This window comes from Muscardinus avellanarius, assembly GCF_963383645.1.
Source record: "Muscardinus avellanarius genome assembly, chromosome: 13".
Classification (NCBI taxonomy): Eukaryota; Metazoa; Chordata; class Mammalia; order Rodentia; family Gliridae; genus Muscardinus; species Muscardinus avellanarius.
This window is the reverse complement of record NC_137799.1, coordinates 73,529,183-73,547,475: the sequence shown is the minus strand read 5'-3', so window position 1 is coordinate 73,547,475 and position 18,293 is coordinate 73,529,183. Positions and strand designations below refer to the sequence as shown.

Genomic DNA, 18,293 nt, shown 5'->3' with positions numbered 1-18,293 from the left:
AAAATAGGTCTGGGAATATAGCCCGTGGGAGTGTTTCCCGGAGGTAGAAGGGCTTCTAGGAACCCCAGTACCACCAAAAAAAAAAAAAAAAAAAAAGAAATTAGTAATCTGGGATTTTACTAATATAGTTAAAGCAGAAAACTGGCTATGTTCTACCCGCATCTCAAGTGATCATTTGTTTTGTGTGGTACTGGGGATTGAATCCAGAGGTATTCGATCTCTGAGCTATGTCCCCAGACCTTTTGATTTTGTTTTGTTTTGTTTTTTGGTGGTACTGGGGGTGGAACCCAGAGGCCTTCTACTTGGCTATACTCCCAGACCAATTTTATATTTTTATTTGGAGACAGTGTCTCACTAAGCTGCTGAGAGCCTCACTAAGTAGCTGAGGCTGGCTTCGAACCTGTACAATCCTCCTGTCTCAGCCTCCCATGTGTGGGGATTACAAGCGTGCGCCACCACGCCCAGCTCGACCTTTTGATTTTGGAAAGAGGGTCTTGATAGGTTGCTGAGAGTCTTGCTAAATTGCAGAGGCTGGTCTTGAACCTGTGATCCTTCTGTTTGAGTCTCCTAAATACTGAGATTATAGGTGTGTGCCGCCATGCCCTGCTTCAACTGATCACTGTGGTAGATCTAGAGCCAGCAAGTAACAAAATGTGGAGCTGACAGGAAGATGTAACAAGAGCCCTGGATAACTTCTCTTACTAATCTGTATTAGTCTAGTTCTTAAAAACAAAGTTTAATGATGGGCACAAAACATCTGTGTTAATCCAATAATATAAGAAAATTCAAAATAGCATCTGGATATCTTATTCAAACAGACATTCCTAGAAATACCACGCTAGGGAAAGATGAATCCAAACGTCTGCAATTCCTCACTTACGAGCCCCTGAGAGTATAGTGCCAGAATTACTTGTATGTGCCAGTCTACTTAGAGCTGAATCCTGTATTTTTAATTTAATTTCCTCAATAATCTCAGAGTACTCTTTGCTAATGTAATAAAGAGAAAATACAGGCTGTGACAGGACATAATTTTGGTTGGTAAAGCAGAATGAAGTAAATATTAAATCCTTAGCCTAATTATGGCAATAATGCATTTTGTACTGTGTCTAATGTAGTGATATAGAAGTCTGGACTGTGTTGTATCAAGGCTTTCTCTCTTTTTTTTGAAAGCTTAAAGTGATAAAGTATATGTACATGCATTAGAAATAGTGACCCAGCTGGGCGTGGTGGCATGCATTTATAATCCCAGCATTCAAGAGGCTGAGACAGGAGGATCGTGGTTCGCGGACAGCCTCAGCTACTTAGTGAGGCCCTTTGCAACTCAGTGAGACAGACCATGTTTCAAAATAAAGAATAAAAAAATAGGGCTGGAGGTGTAGCTTGGAGATGAATGCCATTGGCTTCCATCCTCAGTACTGCAAAAAAAAAAAAAAAAAGAAAAGTAAAGAAAAAAAGAAATAGTGACTCATCATTTTTTAAAAGATCTCTCTCTCTCTCTCTCTCTCTCTCTCTCTCTCTCTCTCACACACACACACACACACACACACACACACACACACACATTCATCAGCGATATTGGGAGGGATAAAACTGGAAAGAATTCTATGTGCTTGATATAAAAAATACTAAATATGAAGAACGTTTTGAAGGAAGAGCAGTGCTGAGATCAGAGGGACACTCACTTGTAGGGGAGAAGGACATATGAAATGTGTCGAGCGATACCGGCTGGGATGAAGGGCAGAGCACACGGGCCAGGCCCTCTCAGAAGCCCGCATGTGGCAGTCGTTCTGGAAAGGATGAGAGCTGCGCCTGGCCGGCGAAGCGCCTGCTTTCCTGAGGCGTCATGTGGGCCCGTCCCCACAGGACCATGATACTCCATGCAGCTGCTCTGCAGGATCAGTGAATGAAATGAAGCCCTATAGAATGAAACTGACTGTATCCTTTGAAGCACTCTTGGAGACTAGCACTGTTAGGTTCAAAAAGAGCTGTGTAGCAGCCAATATGCCACAAAGCATATTTCTCAGCCATTTTCTTAACATTGTGACATTTCCCCCAATTCTTTTTTTTTTCTTCTGGTACTGACTGGGGATGAAACCCAGGGGCATTCCATCTCCAAACTACACCCTCAGCGTACGCACGCGCACTCTCTCTCTGTCTCTCTCTGTCTCTCTCTCTCCTCTTACTCCCCTCTTTCTCTTTCTTTTTGTGGTACTGGGGATAGAACCCAGGGGCATTCTACTTCCGAGCTAAACCCCCTGCCCTATTTTTTATTCTTTATTTTGAAACCATGTCTCATTGGGTTGAAAAGGGCCTAAGTAGCTGAGGCTGTCTGCAAACCGCGATCTTCCGGTCTCAGCCTCCCAATCCTGGGATTTCAAGCATGTGCCACCACGCCCGGCCTATTCTTTATTTTGAAACAGGGTCTCACTGAGTTGCAAAGGGCCTCACTAAGTAGCTGAGGCTGGCCACAAACCACGATCCTCTTGTCTCAGCCTCCCAAATGCTGGGATTTCAAGCGTATGCCACCATGCCCGGCTTCATTTCCCCTAATTCTGAAAACTCTCAAATATGCTTTAAGTCTCTGTAACTAAGTCCCTCACCAGATTCTAGAAGTTCTCCCCAAGATATGGAGTCTCAACTCATTTCTGAAAATGGCTGGGGGTGGGGTTGCTGCCTTCTGCTTCCTTTGGTTGGGTACTGATAAGTTTTCTCTCTCTTTATGACTCTGTGACTGGCTTATACTGGTGCCCACCACAGGCTCCACAGCACAGCCTCCAAGCCTTCCCACATTCATCTTCAGAGGAAGAGTGGCTCCCATCAGGGCCGCAGTGGCCACTGCCCTTCCTGCCACAGCTCCCCTAGGCTTCCCCTCGATCCCCTGCAAGGAGGAGGATAGAGCCTTGGGACATTTCCTTCCCTCCGCTCCCTCCCCTCAGCCATTGTGTGAGTCCTTCCCTCTATACTTAGGGTCCTTTACAAGATCAAAGACAGGTTCTTTTCACCCCAAAGCAGGAAACCGATATTAGCAAGCTACACCATCACTCTATTCATAGGCCAAAGATGTTAGCTTCCATGAACTTGAGTTATCATATATTTCAGATTCTGCATGACAAATTAGTTAAAATAAAAATCAGCTAGACACATGACAAAAACAACAGCAGCAACAAAAATCTTAGAAATACTTTGGTTTCTTAATCTTTAGGTAATATTTCTTTCTGGAAGAAAATAAAAAGAAGTTTGCTTCTCAGGGCTGAGAAAGTTTTTTAAGTTTTCAGTTTCCATTCTTACTACAGATTTGATTTGAGGGGAGGGTAAAAAAAAAAACAATAAAAAAACTTGACTGGCTTGATAATCCTTCAGTTTCTGTAGTTAATGAGAATTTTCCAAAGCTGCTCACACAAGATTCAACACCACACATCTAGTTTCTGAACTCCTTCCCCAGCAGATTTAAAAAATAATCAACCCCATTGCAATAATCACATTTCTCAGATAAAAGTCTTGCTTCTAAGTTAATAAGATTTTATGTGCATACATGCTGTAAGAGTTGGCAAGTGCCCATGGGCTTGATTATACTTTTCATTAAAATTTGAGAATTAAAAGTTTAGATTACTTATTTTACTTTGTGTTCTCCAGTCACATGGCACTGTTTTCATCCTTGAAATAGGTTGCAAAACTTCATTAACTCACTGTCCTGTCCCAACCAAGTTGTCCATGTTGACAGAGCCTTTTTCTGACTCCTCCAGGATCTCCTTGTCAGAGCGGGAGGACCCGTCATCAGCACGTCTACTTTTTGATGTCTGTATCTGTTCTGTTATTTTTACAGTTTTCATTCAGTAGACTTTCCCCTACTATACCTGTGAGCTCCTTAAGGAGAGTTAGATGATGAAGGAACATGGCTTTGAAGTCAGAAAGACCTGATGTGAGTCCTGGATGCAACAGTGTAAGCTCTGCAAACCAGGTGAAGCTTAACCCCTCCTGAGCACTCACTTCTTTTTCTGCTAAAGGGGAGCCTACAGAATGGGAGAAAATCTTTTCACAACAACCATCCCCCAAACAAACAAGCCAAATAGCCCAATCAAGAAATTGGTAAATGAACTAAATAGGCACTCCTCAAAAGAAGAAGTGCAAATGGACAGAAACTACATGAAATGTTCAACATCTTTAGCAATCAGGAAAATTTACAGAGAAATTACATCGATTTCATCTCACTCCAGCTAGAATGGCCATCACCAAGAAATATAAATAAATAAATGCTGGTGAGGATGGGGAGAAAAAGAAACACTTAAACGCTATCAGTGGAAATGAAAATTAGTATAACCACAATGGAGATCAGGATGGAGGTTTCTCAAAAGACCAGGAATGGAATCACCATATGATCCAGCCATGCCACTCCTTTGTATTTTCCCCAAAGAATTAAAGTCAGAAGACTACAGTGACGCATGCATACCTATGTTTATAGCAGCACAATTCCCTATTACCAAGTTATGTAACAAACCACCTGTGTTCATCAAGAAATGAATGGATAAAGAAAATGTGGTGTAAGCTAGGTGTGGTGGTGCATGCCTGCAATCCCAGTACCTGGGAGGCTGAGATGGGTTTGAGGTCAATTTCAGCAAGAAAGTGCGGTATATACACACACGAGGGAGTTTTACTCAGCTATAAACAAAATCATGTCATTTGCCAGAAAATCGATGGAATCAGAGAATATCATACTAAATGAAATAAGTCAGGCTTAGAAAAGCCAAAACTGCATACTCTCTCTCATAGGAGCGAGACCAGTAGAGTAGTTGAAGGGGTTGGAGAAGGAGGAGGGAAAGAGGAGGTTTGGGGAAGGAAACAGATCAGATAATGTTACCTGCATAGGCTTTCATTATGAATCTCACGATTATGTATAATTATAACATATTAATAAAGATTAAGGATGAATAGAAAGGAATCAAATCACTCATTTCATTAAATATCATGAAAATATTTATCATGAATATTATGAATGATAAATTAATGAAATAAATTTAAATTCATGAATTAAATACAAGGAAAAGCATAAAATGTTTATCATTAAATGTCATGAGAATATAACCTAGGCAAACGTGCCCAGAGATGATAAGAATCTGGTTTATAAATTTAGAACTTGTCATACATAGCTGAGAACACTTCACTTTGAAACTCTGCAAAAAATTCCAGTATTCTTGCGTCTGGTTTCATTAAATTCTGAGAACCTATTAATATTTATGGTAACAGTGATTTGTATAAAAAAAGAAAATTGGTTCTATATTGTTTAAAAATTAATAAGTTTGCTGCTTAACAAAAATTATAATAAATGTAAAAGAAGTCATTTAGGTTATTAATTATTGAGACTGTTTCTTATATGACACCCCCATGAAAGACTAATAAATATTTGGATTATAAACACAAGTTCTCACTAATATACTTTGTCTCCATGTCACCTCCCCAGAGTTATCAAAAAATATTACAAGATATAATAATATTTTACCCCAATATGATTTATGAATATAATGCACCAATAAAAAATTTAAAAAAGATATAATATATCAAGTTAATTAAATGATGTGGGACTCTCTGTATTTTTCATAGATAAGTTATATCACAAATATAACTTTTTATAGATTATTCATAATCATCACAAATTAAAAGAATGAATACAAAACTGCTCATAATTGTTTTTCTAAATTAATACATAAAATTTCAATTCAGAAGAGTTTTCATTATACTTTTATAATGTGTTTTGGGCATATACAGTAAGCTAGACACTGCAGCAGCAGAGAGGGATAGAGAAGAAGGTTCAGACATTACTGTCTAGCTAGAGAGACAATATGTATACCTAACGAGTCTAATGACCATTTACAACAGTGCGTCCATGGGAAAAGCCTTAAAATGTAAATAGACTTTCTCCTAAACAAATGACTCAATACAAGGACAGCCAGTGCAGTTTTTCAAATAATCCCAAGTAATTCAAAATGGAGATCATCTGTGTTATTAAATTCTCAATACCACATCTGTCAGGCATCACAGCAAAACTGGACACTTCCCCCCAAATAGGCAGGACATAAAAAGCAGCCAGCAACACAAAGTCAGATATTTTGGAGGTGTCCCTAATTCTGTTTCTCTTTATCTGTAGACAGTTTCTTATCCCTTTGTTCAAACACATATTCTGAAAACCACTTACTAAGTACCTACTAAGCACCAAGCACATAGTTACAAAGATTAAAGCTTGTTCTTCAGGATTAAGAAATCTGCATAGGAAGCTGGGCATGGTGGTGCACACGTGTGCACCAGTACTTAGGAGGCTGGGACAGGAGGATCACAGGTTCATGGCCAGCCTCAGCAACCTGTGAGGCCCTCCCCAATTTAGTGAACCCCTGTTTTAAAATAAAGAATAAAAAGTAGGGCTGGGGGTTAAGCTCAGAAGTAGAATGCCCCTGGGTTCAATCTCCAACAACACACACACATCTGAGTATGAAACATATTCGTGTTTTCAATCCTATGAAAAAGATAAGGCCAGGACACGGGGGTGAACCATAGCATGATGGTCTTAGAAGAGATGCCTGGGTAGTCCTGAGATGAATTTGTGAGAACAGGTGAAGAAGAGAGGGGAATAGCCTGGCAGAGTGAGGAGGGCAACAAAGACCAAATCCTTTAGGGATGCTCCAGGGAAAAGAGGGATGAAGACGGAAGCTGAGGAAACCTTCTGGAGATGGTGCCAGAGCAGAGATCAGAAGGGATTCTAATATCCCAAGCTAGGGAGCCTGAGCTTTAGCCCAAAGATAGAAGGGAACTATGGCCGGAGGACTGTGAAGGGCTGGCTATCTTCTGATCAGAGGATGGCTCTGGCATCAGTGGTAGGATGTGTTGGAAGGAAATGATGCTGAAGACTAGTGAAAAGGCTTCTCGAAACTCCAGGTAATGAATAATAACCAGGGTCTCAATAAAGGCAGTGGCTTTTGTAACAGTGAGGAGGGGGCAGACCTGCGAGTTACTAGGAGACAGACTGGATGGGATATGGCACGATGATCTATTGCACATGGAAAAGAAGGAGAAGAAGGAGGAAAGTGGAGCTTCAGGTCACTGATTTGGGAAACTGGCCGAACAACAATGTTTCCTGTGTCAAGGAAGACAGAAAGAGGCGCAGGTTTGGAAGAAGATGACAGAGGACCTGGGAAGAGCAGTTTTCAAATAAGACATGCAGCTCAGCTTGTCTGTTATGTGGGAGCCAGAGGACAATGTGCCCAAACCTTCCTTCCTCTCTGTGATAGCAAGTGACTGTGATGTCCTTGTTGTACTGGCTGTTGTCACCACTCTTTCCCCTGTGCCAAGTTCAAGCGTGCATGTGGATGGTCACCACTGCAGGGCGACAGGGCATGAGAAAGACAGACAGGAAGTGCTTGAAGAAGGGGGAGCAATTATTTGCATATCCATTTTCCCCATGTGGAGATGGGGAGAAAATCCAAGATCTGGGTCCTTTCTTTGGAAACAGCCTTTTGTTTGATTCTGGTGGGTGAACGGGGCTTGGCAAGGTTGAAGTGTAAACCAAGACCAGTTTTCTAGAGTAGTTCTACATGGCCAATGCACTAGGTAGAGGCAAAGTTGGTCAGGAAGGACACATCAGAGAAGGCAGGCTCACACTCCAAGGGCTGGGGCAGGCAGGCGAGGGAATCGGGGCTGTCCCAAGGATGTCTGGAGAAGGTGGACTTTGATAAGCAGGCCCCCTGTGGGATAAGGCTGTACAGGCTTTCTGGATGCAATCTAGAAACAGCAGCATGAACGGGAAGTGTGGAAGAGGTCAATGGGGAGCAGGGAACATGAGCTGGTGCAATAAGTCATGTAGGGATCCTCAGGACAGTACCCAGGCCAAAGGACATGGGATCCCAAAGTCTGAGCTGTCAGGCCAGAATATGAAAGAAGAAATGGGGGCTGGGCAGGAAGCAAAGGGGAGTTAAAAAAGGTTAGTGGGTTTATCGTATCTGTCTGTAGAACAACACAAAAGCTGATTCAAAGGTCTGGGATTCTTGTATTTGCTACTGTTAGGCCCTTCAGAGGAGGCTGGCACCTCCAGAAAGGGGCTTGACTTTATTGGGCTATTTTTCTCTCCCATGTCATATGTTTCATTCCTCTTACTATAACTGCTTCAGTACCAAATAACTATCGTTCCTGGACCACAGCATACATTTTTATGTCCAACTTATATTGTTTTCTCTGTTTAGAAACATACTTCTCTAGGTAGTTGTGGTGGCTCATGCACAACCTCAATACTCGGAGGCTGAGATAGGAGGATCAAAGGTTCAAGGCTAGGGCATGGTAACTTAGTGAGATCTGGTTTCAAAACAAAATATAAACAAGACTGGGGGTATAGCTCAATACTAGAATGCCTCTGGGTTCAACCCCCAGTACCTCCCCCTCCATATACACAAATAAAAAATAAGGAAAGAAAGAAAAGAAACCTGCTTACCTGTAGTACTCCTCTTATTCTTCAAAACCAAACTATGATGTCACCTACTCTGGTCCTCACATTACAATAACATCACTGCATATAATACACGGTTAGGCAACTGATCAGACATGGAGGTAACTCACCTCATGTTTGGCACACAGTCTACTTGCAGTATACATCTTATAAGTCAATGAAAGGATAGATCTTGATATGGGTCTGGTTCACCTTTCTCTGGCTGGTACCACCTCACTTAGAGGAATTTTAACAGCTGAGATTCCCAGTTGGTGCTGGTAGCAGCCCCAGGATGACCTCTCAGCCTCTCTACAGCCTGTCAGCCCACTAGAGCTCAGCTCTGGCAAGTGAGGGGGACAGGAAGGTGGGAGGTGCTTTTGGCAATGCCAGACGGCACTGTTCCTCCAGCCACCCAGGGAGAGGGCCCTCCAATGTGCTGCTCCAGGATGTGGGCCTCAGCCCGGGGGAGGGACATGGGGAGGGAGAGCGGACTCTGAAAGATTCATGAAGCACTGGATGGATGGGCATTTTTCTGGAAGGATGGGTCATGGCATTCTTCAGACATGGAAAGTGGCTCATGACTACTACATAGCAAGGCCCACCATTTCAGAATCGCGCAGTGCATGACACAGCTCTGTTCCAGGACCAGCTCTTGACTCCGGATCACAGAGGAGATGGTCACCATGAAGGCAGATCAGGGACAGAGTCAGTTCCTACAGCTCAGCATTGACATGTCCCCATGCCACAGACAGAGAAGCCTATCTGAAAACAAACTTCATGTACCATTTAAAGAAGTCCTGTGATCTGTGCCTTTTACAAGATCAAATGCGATGAGTGAGCGAGAGTTAGCCCCAGGATACCTTCATAAGGACCTTTATGTTCCTTAGAACAATAAATGTGCCCAAAAATAAAAAATAGAACAGGCAGATCTCCAAGGTCTCATTCCTGATGAAAAGTTTTGCTTGACCTTGTTCTCTTAGTAGTGGGCTCTGGAAATGCTAATAAACAGAAATCCTGCACTGTGGATCTTAGCTTTGACCTTTTTGTTTGGGCATAAAAGCATGTAATATTAGACGGCAGCAGGAAATGGCTTTTTATATTAAAGTGGCAAGACACACACACACACACACACACACACACACACACACACACACACACGGCAAATCTAAAACCGGACAGGCATGGACTGAGCTCTGGGGAATTGAGAGTTACTTTTCACCCACATCCTATAACAGTAGGGAAAAAAAAAAAACCACAGGAAAAAGAGTTCTACTAAAATGCATGTATTTTGTTTTGTTTTGTTTTTAAGAAAAACATGAATTGCCTGGATATCCAAATAGCTCTGCTGGATTTTTTTTCTTTTTCTTTTCTTTTCTTTTTTTTGCAGATCTGGGGATGGAATCCAGGGGCATTTGACCTCTGAGCTACACCCCCTGCTCAGTTTTTTATTCTTTATTTTGAAACAGGGTCTCACTGAGTTGCAGAGGGCCTCACTAAGTAGCTGAAGCTGTCCGCAAACCGCGATCCTCCGGTCTCAGCCTCCCAAATGCTGGGATTACAAGCGTGCACCACCACGCCCGGCTTCTGCTGGATATTTTTTTGTTTGCTTGGTTCCCACTGTCCCTCTCTCCTGACTTCTTAAAAGATTATTAAAAAAATAATCTTTAAGAGTGAATTTGAAAATTTCAGTTAAGAGCACATGCTTTATACCCAAACAGATTGTAGGCTCTGTCACTGACTTTCTACGTAACTCTGGACAAATTTCTTAACTTCATTTCAGTACCTCATTCTTCAGTAATGAGAACTGGAGTATGAAAAGTGCTGACTTCAAAGAGTGGTTAGGAGAACTGAATGAAATGATACAGTAAAAAGTACTGAGCTAGCCTGGACAATAAATGGTAGCTAAAGAAGAGGGGCCATGAAGTGACAACTCTCAACGAAGAAAATGATTCCAAGGACACACTGTCATTAATGATCACACGTGCTAGAATAAGTAGAGAATCATGCCAAACCAAGTCCCAAACAGTAGGAATGGGGTCCTTGGGAAGGATTTCTTAGTTTAAGTATTAAGGTGATGAGACAGCTTCTCACTGTCTTTTTTGGTACTGGGGGTTGAATCTTGGGGCATTCTATCTCTAAGCTATAGCCCCAGATCTTTTTATTTTGAAACAGGATTTCGCTATGTTGTTGAGGTTCTCACTAAGTTGCTGAGACTGGTTGCAATCCTCCTGTCTCAGCCTCCCAAGTACTCTTTCTTTCTTTCTTTCTTTCTTTCTTTCTTTCTTTCTTTCTTTCTTTCTTTCTCTTTCGTGGTACTGGGGTTCCTGGAAGCCCTTCTACCTCCAGGATACACTCCCACGGGCTACACTCCCAGACCTATTTTTTAACTTTTTTATGTGGAAACAGGGTCTCTTAAGCCACAAGGCTGGCTCCGAACCAGCGCGATCCTTCTGTCTCCACCTCCCAAGTGCGGGGATTACAAGCGTGCGCCACCACGCCCAGCTTTATTCTTTATTTTGAAACAGGGTCTCACTGAGTTGCAGAGGGCCTCACTAAGTAGCTGAGGCTGTTTGCGAACCGTGATCCTCCGGTCTCAGCCTCCCAAATGCTGGGATTACAAGCATTGGGATCATGGGCCTGCACCACCATGCCTGGCCAGCTTCCTCACTTTCATGCGAGCTCTGTTGGCAGGGAAGCATCTCCCCTCCCCTACAACAACAAGGTTTATCTGTCTAGACACCAGGGAGGCCCAGCAAGCCACTGGGGGCAGCACATCACAGGCTTCCCAGTGTCTAGGCCCTATGGGTCCTATGGCTTCTGCCTGGGCTCCGTCTGCACCATTGCGTTTTGTGGTCAACCTAGCAGAGCGGCCTACCAGTCTCTCCACACCACCTGAGCCAGGAAATGATATTTCTAGGATTTTTAATTAAACAGTCACCACCCTTTAGAAGCTATTACGAATGCATTTTTATTCTTTTCTCTAATGTCAGAAAAACTTTCCCAGGGTTTTGGTCTTACTTTCTGTGGTTTTTTTTTTTTTTTTTTTTTCCCCCCCCTTAGAGTATTACAGGCTAGGGGAGTTCCTCCTTGCTTTAGACAGTCACTCTGGCTAAGTTTTTGAGGAATGGTTTTTGCTCTGACTGGCAAGCCTCATTCTTGATCTTCTCTTATGAAGACCACACAAACATGCTGGGCATGGTGGCACACACCTGTAACCCCAGTATTTGAGAGGTTGAGACAGGAGGATCACAGGTTAAAAACCAGCCTAGAGAGACCTTATTTATTTTTTTTGTGGTACTGGGGATGGATCCCTTCTACCTCCGGGCTACACTCCCAGACTTATTTTTTATATTTTATTTTGAAACAGGGTCTCTTAAGCCAGTGTGGCTGGCTTTGAACCTGTGTGATCCTCCTGTCTCCGCCTCCCAGGGAGGGGATTATAAGCATGCGCCACCACGCCCGGCAAGAGACCTTATTTTAAGCAAAAAATTAAAAAAGGGCTGGGAGTTTAGCTCAGAGAAATAATGCCTCTGGGTTCAATCCCTACTAACAGCATGCACACACACACACACACACACACACACACACACACACACACACTGCATGAACAATTCCGGCTCATATCATACCATGATTCTGCATCACGCTGGATCTCCGAGGAGCTGTTTATTTATCCCACTAAGTACATTTTTCTCTAAACTTGTCTCTTCAATTTGAATCTTACTTTCTTCAAGATTTGTATATGGCTTTCCTCACATTAAACCTAAATTTCATTTCCTTCTAGCTAACTGAACTTCCTCACAGGGAGGCAAGAAAAGAAAGCAAAACAAAGCTTCCTTGTTTCATTTCATCAAAGAAAGCTGACTTGGCTTGTTATGAAAATCAACAGAGATATAAGTTAAAAGACTCTGGATAATTCCCTTAACACCTGCCACTTCCTGCAATATCAGGAAAGCACAGATTGCACAAGACTGGGCAAGACGGGAGGCCACATGTCCACTCTGGTGGACTGCTATGTGTTGGATGAGCAGCGGCCAAGCTACCTGATCACGGATGACGTTTCCAAAGAAATCACAGCAACCATGCTTCCTTACCCGGCAGTCCCTCTGAAGTGTTTTCATGAGAGCGTTGTATGTTTCTGTATCAAAATACAGCCCTTCGTGCATGTCTTGCAGGAAATCCAAGTCTTTAAACGTGGGGTTGGATTTCTCTCTCTCTTTCCGGGATGCTCTTCGCTTATAGGTGGAGCCTTTCAAGTCGTAGGTGAAGTGCATCCTCATGGACCGGGGCAAGACGTTGTTCATCACCACAATCCTGATGTTGATGCCCCCTGACTGCATGCAATAGAGTCCATAAAACTTTGGCAACAGAGTCCTTGGATTCTGGTTTAAATTCTAGAAACCAAAGAGGGGCAAAATTATAATCCGCTTTTACAATAAAATGCTCTACTACAGATGTATTTTCATGTTAATATGGCAACCAAAAATGGGATGTGATTATCTTTATCGGTGTCCATTGCTACAATTTCATCGTTTCTAATTTATTTCCTAAATTGGCTTATTAGAATAGCAACCATTCTAAATTCAGAGCAGTAGAAATGGCTGGATCAAAAATAAATGAATATAATATCCCAAATTAGCACCAACTAAATACAGGCCAAAAATTGATGGGTTATTTGAGTGATTATACTCAAAGGTAGCTAAAGATAAAATTAATCACTGGGTGTGTAAGAAGTGAACATTTTAAATATTAATAACTCCCATGAAACTGTCTTTCTAGTGGTGAGACCAAAGAACAACCACACTGAGAGACTATACATTTCCCACCACTCTTAACAGTACTAAAATGATCAAATTCAACATCTTTATAAGCATGATTGGTAAAAACTTGTTTAAAAAATGAACATCACTGATTATTATAGAAATTTAAATTTTTTTGTGGTAATGGGGATTGAACCTAAGGGAGCTCCGTCTCTAAGCTCTACTCTTGGCCTTTTTTTATTTTTTATTTTGAAACAGGGTTTCACTAAACTGCAGAAAGACTTGCTAAGTTGCTGAAGCTAGCTAGGAAGAGTTGTACATACCTGTAATCCCAGTATTTGGGAGGCTGAGACAGGAGGATGATAGCTTTGGGGACAGTCTCAGCAATGTAGCAAGAATCTCAGTAACCTGACAGGACCCTGTTTTATTTTTATTTTTATTTATTTTGGTTTTTTTTTTTTTTTTTTTGTGTGTGTGTGTGTGTGTGTGTGTGTGTGTGTGTGTTTTGGTGGTACTGGGGTTCCCAGAAGCCCTTCTGCCTCCGGGCTACACTCCCAGACTTATTTTTTGGTATATATTTTTTTAATTTGTAAACATGGTCTCTTAAGCCAGCGTGGCTGGCTTTGAACCTGTGCGATCCTCCTGTCTCTGCCTCCCAAGTGTGGGGATTACAAGCGCGTGCCACCACGCCCGGCTCAATACCCTGTTTTAAAACAAAAAATAAAATAGGGCTGAGCCGGGCGTGGTGGCACATGCTTGTAATCCTAGCATTTGGGAGGCTGAGACAGGAGAATCACAGTTTGCGGAAAGCCTCAGCTACTTAGTGAGGCCCTTTGCAACTTAGTGGGACTCTGTTTCAAAGGAAAGAATAAAAGATAGGACTGGGGGTGTAGCTCGGAGGCAGACTGCCTCTGGGCTGGATAAAACTCAGAGGTAGAGGTAGAATGGTTCTGGATTCAATCCTTGGTACCACAAACAAACAACTCCCCTTTAAACAAAGAAAGAAGTTGCTGTTGCTGACGCTGGCAGTGAACCTGCGATCTTCCTGTCTTAGCATCCCAAGTACTGGCTGAAATGTAACATTTTTGATGTTCCTTTAGCCACCTCAAAAATAATTTTGTTTTAAAAGCCTCTGATCATTTTTGTATAATATTTATGGTTGGAGTTCTTGATATATTCTGATTCCTATCTTATTCTTCTTCTATATGGAGTAAACATAAAATTTCTCCTAGTATCTTAACATTTTACTATTACAAATAGGGAATGCATACCCATTTTTATTCACTTTAAATTAACTTCTTAAAGGGCATACAATAAAAAGTTATTCTGTAGCCCCTGATTCTTCTCCCAATTTTCTTTCTTTCTTTCTTTCTTTCTTTCTTTCTTTCTTTCTTTCTTTCTTTCTTTCTTTTTTTGGTACTGGAGATTGAATCCAGGGGCATCCTATCTCCAGAGCTACACCCCCAGAATTTTTATTTTGCAACAGGTTCTTGCTAAGTTGCTGAGGGTTTCACTAAATTGCTGAGGCTGGCCTTGAACCTGTGATCCTACTGTTCCGTTGCCATGCCTGCCATCTTCCTCCAATTATCGACATTTGATGAACCTACTATTCTGGCTTTCTTTATATAATCCCAGAAATATTTTATGTGCTTATCTGTGATTTTTGTTATGTAAGTGTTGTGCCCTTTGTTGTGGTCACATTTATCAATATCTTGGGCCTTTTTGGCTTTAATTGCTTAACAAAGCATTTTATACCCCAAGGTTATAAATTTGTGTTTTTTCCCAAAATTTTAATACTCTTGGTCATTACATTTGATCTTTATTTCATATGGAAAGAATTTTATGTGTGTAAAAGATCTGATATGGGGAATATATTTTCTTTAAGCAAGTAAGCCATTTATTGGGCAGTCTGATCTGTCCCAATAGAGTATAAATCCTTCTATGTCAATACACTAAGTTGCTAAATACACATGGGACTATTTCTGGACACTTCATTTGAATCTATTTGCCTAAAACTGTAGTTATACTACATCTTTAGCATTAGTTACAGCCATATAGTTGTTTGATATATATTAGGGCAGGCCCAGCATTTTTCTTTCTTCTTTTTTTTTTGGTGGTACTGGGGTTCCTGGAAACCCTTCTACCACCAGGCTACACTCCCAGACTTATTTTATACTTTTTATTTGGAAACAGGGTCCCTTAAACCAGCACGGCTGGCTTCGAAACTGGGCAATCCTCCTGTCTCCGCCTCCCAAGTGCGGGGATTAGAAGCGTGCGCCACCACGCCTGGCCATTTTTCTTCTTTTATAAAAATGTTTTGTAGGCAGGTATAGTAGTACATGCCTATAATCTCAGCAACATGGGAGGCAGAAACTGGAAGCAATTTATAGTGAGGCTCTTCACAACTAATGAGATTCTGTTTCAAAATAAAAAAATAAAATAGGGCTGGGGGTTTAGCTCAGAGGTAGAATGCCTCTGGATTAAATACTTAGTACTGCAAAATTTTTTTTGACCATTCTTATAAACTTTCCATTTAATTAATTGTTCATTTATAAAATCATTTTTTTTTGCAGCACTAGGGATGGAACCCAGAGGCATTCTACCTCCGAGCTACACCCCATCCCTATTTTTAATTGTTTATTTTGAAACAGGGTCTCACTGGATTGCAAAGGGCCTAAGTAGATGAGGCGGGCCGAGAATCACAATCCTGTCTCAGCCTCCCGAATGCTGGGATTACAAGCATGCACTACCATGCCCAGCTACAAAAGCATTTCTTAAAATGATACTTGCATTCTTTTCAAATGAATAAGCTTTGTAACATTCTGGGAAAAATCCTTCTGAATGTTTATTGGAATTAGACTATATCTATGCATTGATTTGGGGGCAATAAAAATATTTTTAGTACTGAGTTCAGGAACAATGAATATCCTTTTATTACGTCAGATCCTTTTTATGTCCTTAATTTTTTTTTGAAGTTTCATAGTGATCCTGTATATTTGTTTTTACAGAATCAAATATTTTAGAATTCTTCTTGCTATTATAAAAATTCTTTCTGAATTGATAATTGTTTGTATATTTTACCTACTATAACTTGCTTTTCAAGACGGAATTATAGTATGTTTTCATTTATTTTCACATTTATTTTTAAAATAACATTTGTTATAAATTATTGTCATCATGAACAGTCTCCTTTCTCCTTTATATTCTCTAGCTCTATATCACCTATATAATAAATATAAAGGATTTTTGTAGATTTATAGCTTGTAAATCTGCAGGACTCTCACTACCTCTAGAAATTTTTTATTTATTTTCTTAAAGTTCTACTCTTTGTGTGTGTGTGTGTGTGTGTGTGTGTGTGTGTGTGTGATATCAGGGATAGAACCCGGGGGCATTTTACCTCCGAGCTACACTGCCAGCCCTATTTTTTAGTCTTTTTATTTTTGAAACCAGGTCTCACTGAGTTGCAAAGGGCCTCACTAAGTAGCTGTGTGCGAACCACGATTCTCCAGTCTCAGCCTCCTAAATGCTGGGATTTTAAGTGTGCGCCACCACACTGGGCTAAGTTTTATTCATTTTAATTGCCTCATTACAGACAATAGTACTTATATGCTTATCCTAGTTCAATGACTTTTCAAATGAAAAAAGTCATTGTCAGAGTTTCTAGCAAATTTATGAGGGAGGCCATTGATGAAGTGTATTTTTGTCTTTTTTTGTTGTTGTTCACAGTACTAGGGCAAGTTTTATTTAGAGATATTTATGTCCACATGAAATGCTTAGACTTGCATCCTATTACATCTGGAATTCCGAGTTTACAACACACCATGAACGGCAGATTGGCTAGCCCACGCTACTCAAGAGCACACGCAGACTCCACACAGGATGGTACGGTATGTACAGAATATAGTAACAGGAGCCTTCCAAGAAGGCTCTAGAACTTTAGTCTCTCAGTCCCCGTTCCCCTCCCCACTCATGCCCTGCCTCCTGGAAACAAAATCCTGTCTGAAACAATACATTCTGATTATTCAATAGCTGAGTGTTTGGATTAAGGTTGCTCCCCAAGAGGGGTGGGTTTTAGCTATATGTGTTTGTATTTTACTTTACTTTATTATTATTAGCTTCCTGGTGAAAAGAAGAAAAAAAAAGAAGAAACATATGATAGTATTAAAGTATTGCTTAACTTCCAGCATCGCCTCGTGTAGAGTCTGTGCCCAGGACGGGGCCGAGCGGACTCTGTGAGTGCTCTGACTGGGGTGAGGGGGGAAGCTCACCAGCGTCTACTCAATGTTCTTGCCCGCAGCCTGGCCCTGTCCTCTGCTCCCCACCTGCCTGGCTTTGCCTAGCTGATGAAGTGCATTCAAGGGAAAAAAAATTCTCCCCTCCCCACCTGCCCCCGTCTCCCTCTTTCCCTGTGTGTCACGTCCAATGAATAAAGAGAAATATGAGTTCGTGTTTCCTTTGTAAACAATTTCATAAGTAATATAATACAGAAAGCATGGCTGACCTTTTCCTTTTATCTAGAAAGGATGCCTGCTTTTTCAAATCGAGTATATGTGTACCCTTAGAGATTGGTATGTGTTAATAATATGTGTATTCATTTATTTAAAAACTTCCCTGTTAGAAAGAGGAACTCTTTTACACTGTTGGTGGGAGTGCAAACTCACTCAGCGGCTATGGGGATCAGTGTGGAGATTCCTTAGAAAACTGGGAATGGATCCACCATATGATCTGGCTATACCACTCCTGGGCATAATCTCAATGCAAAATAAAGTTTACCAAAGAGAAAGAAGCATGATAAGAGTCAATGAGAAAGAATTGTTGAGGAAAATAGTAAACTCTAAAGCAGAAGCTTTGATCATATACACTTGCTTACCATGTAATATCCCGGCAGTAGCTTCTGAAGGAACTCAGCTTCTTTATGCTGAACTGTTTTGATGATAAATTCATCATCACTGGTAACAAAAAACAAAGACCCACTGGCTCCGGGATTGGACAGCTCTATTAGAGGTTCACTGCAGATGGAATACTAAAAGAGGAAAGAGTGAACATTTAGTCAATTAGTCAATTTTTTTAAT

At 41.3% G+C, this 18,293-nt stretch overlaps 1 protein-coding gene across 1 annotated transcript in view; it reads right to left on the bottom strand.

Moving 5' to 3' along the window:
• Positions 1-18,293, bottom strand: part of PIP5K1B (phosphatidylinositol-4-phosphate 5-kinase type 1 beta) — a gene marked incomplete at both ends in the record, with an annotated part of 194,451 nt that overhangs the window by 100,988 nt on the left and 75,170 nt on the right. The window contains 2 exons of the mRNA XM_080708994.1: positions 12,556-12,855; positions 18,092-18,244. Of these exons, the coding sequence (XP_080565120.1) occupies positions 12,556-12,855; positions 18,092-18,244 (453 nt within the window). The remainder of the gene's footprint in view (positions 1-12,555; positions 12,856-18,091; positions 18,245-18,293) is intronic.